This window comes from Neopsephotus bourkii, unplaced genomic scaffold, assembly GCF_033783945.1.
Source record: "Neopsephotus bourkii isolate Nb327-2 ecotype Australia unplaced genomic scaffold, CSIRO-AGI_Nbou_v1 NB_54, whole genome shotgun sequence".
In the NCBI taxonomy this organism is placed as follows: Eukaryota; Metazoa; Chordata; class Aves; order Psittaciformes; family Psittacidae; genus Neopsephotus; species Neopsephotus bourkii.
In genome coordinates, this window is record NW_026900571.1 from 1,146,128 (window position 1) to 1,152,384 (window position 6,257).

The following is a 6,257-nucleotide window of genomic DNA, read 5'->3' on the forward strand; positions in this document are numbered from 1 at the left end:
AATAATGAGCTTGCTAAGCAATGAGGATGAAGCACTTATTAGACTGTTGTAATTTGTCTGTAAGAGACTGCAAGTTTTTCATCCAACTCTAAACATTCCACTTGCAGGCTGCCAGGAACTGCTTGGTGAGTGACTCAGGAGTGGTCAAAGTATCGGATTTTGGAATGACAAGGTACGGCTGGATGTGCAAACACACTTGTGGGGATTTCGGAAGTACACTTAGCCATAAGGCAACATGTGCCCAGCAAAATTACATGGAAAAATTACCTTTTTTGACCTCTCCAGGGAACATCCTTTGGTCACATTTTCCAGTGCCTTTAAAGACTGTTTGTTCTGTTGTTATGTGTCACTTTCCTTACTAATTTTAATTCTTGAAAATCAAGACTGTGTCAGTTTGTTCTCTAGAGAATAAGTGTGTCTAGTGCTTACCATGAAGAGGCCTGCCTTTGAACTTACTCTATGGTCTGATTGGTCTTCTGTTATGAACCTTCTATTAGCATCTGTGGAAATCTTACCAATATTAATCTTGCAGTGATGCAGAAAGCATATTAGAGCTTGTTTCTTGGACAGCAGAGCTCATGCTGTAGTGATAATAGTTATTAATATGTATTTTGGTAAATAAATGATAGAAAGGCTGTTTGGAAAGCCACTTGGGGTAGACTGTTCGGAGTTGCATCTTGCTAGCCAAAGTGCTGGGAGATGCTGAGACCTGGTGAGGGGTTAATTTCCTGCCCTTGGTAGCACCAAAGGGTGCTGCATCAGGTGGGTGATGTGTGGATGAAGTAGGGATTGAGAAGCAAGGATTACAAAGATGCTAGGAGCCATAATCTCAGCATGTTCTTCTGGGCTTTTGCCACCTTTCTGTGCTGCTGAGTTTGCATCACCCCGTACATCTGAATTCAGACTGGCCAGTGAAAAGCAGAGCAAGAAATTAATGCTTTTGTGTTATTTTCTCTTGTAATACAGACATCTAACTTGCAGACAGCCTATGTTGTATAGCTAATAATCACAAGAGAAGACTCGGAGGTCATAAGAAAAATGAACTGGGTCTTGTCTGAAACCTTAGTACTGCCCCAGGGAAGTTATTTTTGGTGTGGGATGGAAACAGTCATGGCCAGTAGGTGGCAATAGGAGCTTCTAATATCCAAATCTAAACTACAATTTGCAGGCTTGAAGGCCGACTGAAGGATATATTTTCTTTTTTTTTCCAGGTATGTCCTTGATGATCAATACACAAGTTCCTCGGGGGCTAAATTTCCTGTGAAATGGTGCCCCCCAGAAGTTTTTAATTACAGCCGATTCAGCAGCAAATCAGATGTCTGGTCATTCGGTAAGACTCTTCATTGAAAGAAAGCACTATTTTTACGTTTTATCAGTAGTAGTTATGCCTCAGTTATTGGGAAGGATTTGGTCAGCTGAAAAGCAGCTCAGAGGAACCATTTGCTGTGGTTTCATGCCTGCATAAAGTTCTCCAGGGACATTTTCTAACTGTCATTTACTAAAATCCATGCTACTAGAATAAAGGTTTTTTTCTCAGCAGTGATACATGTGAGTACTGTATAAAATAATGATCTCAAGCTATTTACCTGTTAGAAATCCTGATCCCAGAGCTCAAAATAAACATATATTTTAAGAAGATATTTACTTATTGCCTTATTTTTTTTTAATTTTCCTGTTTTAGGTGTTTTAATGTGGGAAGTATTTACAGAAGGAAAAATGCCCTTTGAAAAAAGCTCCAACTATGAAGTAGTAACAATGGTTAGCCAAGGACATCGTCTGTATCGTCCTAAACTAGCCTGTAAGCAGGTGTATGAAATGATGATGATGTGCTGGCAGGAGGTATGTACTTTCTTATTTATTTGTCTTTGAATTGAAAAAAAGATAATCTAATGAAAGAAACTAATCTTTATTGCAGCATTCTGACTGTATCCATGCTCTCTCAGCTATTTGTGTGTTTATTGCTAAGACAGAGGTCTCCTCCTGGTTTGCAACTGAACTAGAACTGCAATAACAAAAACAACCAAGGAAATCTATATGAAATAAATGGACTGTCAGATTAAGTGTGCAAAAGCATTTAGTAACAAAATGAAGTAATTGCTCAATCTGTGCTAGTCATGTTTATATTTGCATATGAATTCTGCTAGCAAAAAAATCCACTCAATAGTCCAGAGGTGAAGAATCTGATTTTTGTATTGCTTTAGTGTATTAATCATTACAGAAACATGCCAGAATGACTGAAAATATTTTCAAAGGAATACTTCATTACCTGGTCATAAATTGCATAGGAAATAAAGACTGACTTGCAGTTGACTCTAAATACAAATCCCAAAATCTATAAAGAAAGATAAAAATATAACGTACTTTTAATCCTATTAAGGGTCCTAACTTGGAATGATACTTGCTGTACAGTTTTCAGAGGTCAGACCTCTCAGACTTTTTGCTCTTAATACTACAAAGATTTTATGCTGATTTAGTTGATCAAGTATTAAATTCGGGTTTGCAAGTCTAAGCATAGGTGCATTTAATGAGGTGCCTCTGCTTTTGAGGGAGCAGTTGAGGAAACCAAGAATGGAAAGAGCTACATGACTTACTTCTAGTTAGTCTTTGTCAGAAGGGTGCTGGGGAAAAACTGCTCTTTTCCCGTCATAAAGCTGACATACTGTCTGACCTTTGTCTTCTCCTCAAAGGTGCTGAAACTGAGAGCAATTAGTCATCAGACCACCTGGTGGAGATCTCAAAGTTGCAAACCAGTTGGTTTATGCAGACAAAAATATGATAAAAAACCAACAGTGCCCTGGAGGGCCATGGAATGACAATATCTGTAGTTCAAAAAAGCTGTTCACAGGAGACAGGAAAATACAGATAATTAATTTATTTTTTTTTTAACTTGGTAACAGGCTTGAAATAGTCATTAAATTGGAAGAATGAATTACCTGGAAGATAATGATAAGTTATTTATTAATGCTTTTTGAATATTAATATGTATTTACAGGACTTATATAAACATCAATCACTTGATTAAAAAATACTGATTTCATCAAGGGTTATTAACAATAAAATCATAGAATCATAGAATGGTTTGGGTTAGAAGGGACCTTAAAGCTTGTCTAGCTCCAAGCCTGCTGCCGTGGGCAGGAGCACCTCACACTAGACCATGTTGTCAAAGGCTCTGTGCAACCCAGCCTTGAACACTGCCAGGGATGGAGTATTTACTGCTTCTTTGGGCAACCAGTTCCAGTGCCTCACCGCCCTTACAGTAACAAACTTCTTCCTTATATCTAACCTGAACTTCCCCTGTTTAAGTTTTAACCCATCACCCCTTGTCCTATTGCTACAGTCCTTGATGAAGAGTCCCTTTCTGGCATCCTTGTAGGCCCACCTTCAGATACTGGAAGGCTGCTATGAGGTCTCCACGCAGCCTTCTCTTCTCCAGGCTGAACAGCCCCAACTTTCTCAGCCTATCTTCATATGGGAGGTGCTCCAGTCCCTTGATCATCCTCATGGCCCTCCTCTGGACTTGTTCCAACAGTTCCATGTCCTTTTTATGTTGAGGATACCAGAACTGCACACAATACTCCAAGTGAGGTCTCATGAGAGCAGAGTAGAAGGGCAGGATCACCTCCTTTGACCTGCTGGTCACGCTCCTTTTGATGCAGCCCAGGATACAGTTGGCTTTCTGTGCTGCAAGTGCACACTGAAGCTGGCTCATGTTCATTTTCTCATTGACCAACACCCCCAAGTCCTTCTCTGCAGGGCTGCTCTGAATCTCTTTTCTGCCCAGCCTGTAGCTGTGCCTGGGATTGCTCCAACCCAGGTGTAGGACCTTGCACTTGCTTTGGTTGAACTTCATGAGGGTTGGCATTAGCTGCCTCACAAGCGTGTCAAAGTCTCTCTGGATGGCCTTCCTTCCCTCCAGCATAAACCAAACCACACAGCTTGGTGTCATCAGCAATCTAAACCTAAAGCAGTCACCACAGAGGAAAGAAAGAATCTTTGTAAATCACAAACAGGATACAAATAATGACAACATAGTATCAATCTTTGTCATAAAATATTATTAACTGTAGGTACATCAGTCCTCATTTAACAAATTTATTAATTTAGAGGGAAGTGAATACTGAGGTTTCAAAATTCAGCAGGTGACACAAATGTAAACAGGTTGATAAATGGAGGAAAAGTGCAAGTTACCTGGATATTCAGAGGATAACTGTTTCAGCAAGGTCAATTAAGAGATTTAAGTGTATTGCTGTAATTAAACAAAACAAACAGGATGTTATAACAAATAAGGAACTCTGTGGAAAATGAAGTAGATGAAGGATGCTGTTGCACAAGTTTATTGCGCAGTTTCATATTAGAGCCAAAAAAATAATGTTGAAGTAAAAGTGGCCTCAGAGAATGATACTCGGAATCCTTAGGAGCATGAACGACTTGCAGAATGAAAGATTGGAGCAGTTCACTGGGGGAGGTGGGGATAGAGAAGAATAATGCAAAAGCATTGCCCTGAATTGAATTATGTGAAGGGTGCAGTCCAGCAATGATTGTTTATGCTTATTGAGATAGCGACACATCCCTAATCCACACAAGGAGATATTTTTGCGTGTCACATTTAATGAACAGTAAATTAATTGCCTGAGGATTGATATCAAGACCAATAATTTAGCAAAATCCACACAACTTTATTGCTTTGTGATCACAGCTGTGCATGCTTTGTATTTTTAGAAACCAGAGGGACGCCCAACGTTTGAAGAGTTGCTTCACGCAATCATTGACATTGCAGAGGGCGAAGATGCTTTCTGAAAAAACACAGCAGCAGCACAAGTACAGGAAAGAAGCCACTTTCCAGAGATGTGGCTTCACCATTTCTTTTTGAAGGCTTGATCCTGTGAGCTGCTGAATGCTGCTAAATAGCGTGGAGAATCTCCAGCATCTGATCCACTTCAGTACAATGAGAGTTTTATGTGATGTTGGGAAATGAGCGAAGTCTCTTCAGCAATAGTAGCAGTCTCTATTTTCTCTGGGAAATCTCATAGCTGGAAAGTTTATCTCTTTATGGAGGAAGAGACAGAATGTGGCCAAAGCCCAGGAGCCTAATTTGCATGTAGTTGGGTTTGTGTACATACAGTCACAGTTTCTGAGTTTTTTTTATGCAGGCAGTAGTATTAATAGTGATTTGCATGCTTAAAAATTGAAGGCATCTATAAATGGCTATTTACTGACATTGAAATGTTTCCAGAGAGTCTCCAGAAACATTTTTCTTGGTTGATAGGTAGTTTATGTCACATCAGGAACACAAAATGTGCCTCTTTCATTTGCACAGTAGGTTGTTAAAAGCATAGTCTTCAGTTTAGTCTAACACTCAAAAAAACTTTGCTTCAGGATGGAGCTGTGGTGTGCCCCATGCCATTCTAGGCTGTTTGGTCAACCAGAGACCTCCTGTGGTTAGTCTTGATGTTACTCCTGAAAAGTAAGTCCAAGATTCAGCAAAACGGGCTGTCAGTGTACCATAGTACCTTGTTTTACATTAATTATGAAGTAATTTATATGCTGTATGTATGTAAATATATAAACTCCATGCCTTTATTTATGTAAAGTGTGTTTTCTCTCTTGAAGTTTTCAAGCACGAGTTTGTCTTACCTTCACTAACATGCCCAACTAAATATGTGAGGTTGTGAATGAAGGAAAGTAAACTTTCAACTGTATTTAATAAGGTCTCTTCTTTCTGTCTGTCATGTACATATAGTGATCTAGCCTTTTTGTTTTTAACAGAAAATATCATACTACAGATGTATATAAATAAAATGAATGTCTGGAACCAACTGATGCGCTGCCAATCATTTGCTGTTAGTGCCTCATAAGTCACACTCATTGTTCATGTGAATATGGTGTTTTGATAGTCCATTTACATATGTGCATGTGTGTACACTCTATATTAAAATATATATGTAGTAGTATGAATATATATTTGAATTAATTTGGCCATGATGAAGCGTTCAGTGGAGAAGTGCCTGAACTCTCTCTAGAAGTTACATACCCTGTATGTACATAACCCTCTTTGCTCTGCTACAGGCTTATGCCTCCACAGTCTTGCTGAAGCCTGCTTCAATTAATCTAACTTTGTACCGGGGGTACAAGGAGTATTTGCACTTCAGTTTTGCTGCAGCCACCTGCTAAGTAAGTCTATTGCATATTTTCTTTTGTTACTTTTGCTCTTGTACCATCTGTAATAGAAAATACACTGGCAAAACTGTGGTTTTGAG

The 6,257-nt window shown here is 39.1% G+C and overlaps 1 protein-coding gene across 1 annotated transcript in view; it reads left to right on the forward strand.

The window, feature by feature from the left end:
• TEC (tec protein tyrosine kinase) overlaps window positions 1-5,825 on the forward strand; it is a 32,108-nt gene extending 26,283 nt beyond the window's left edge. The window contains exons 14-17 of the mRNA XM_061352778.1: window positions 108-172; window positions 1,212-1,330; window positions 1,682-1,839; window positions 4,720-5,825. Coding sequence (XP_061208762.1) covers window positions 108-172; window positions 1,212-1,330; window positions 1,682-1,839; window positions 4,720-4,797 — 420 coding nt within the window. The 3' untranslated portion in view covers window positions 4,798-5,825. The remainder of the gene's footprint in view (window positions 1-107; window positions 173-1,211; window positions 1,331-1,681; window positions 1,840-4,719) is intronic.
• Window positions 5,826-6,257: the final 432 nt, after the last annotated feature.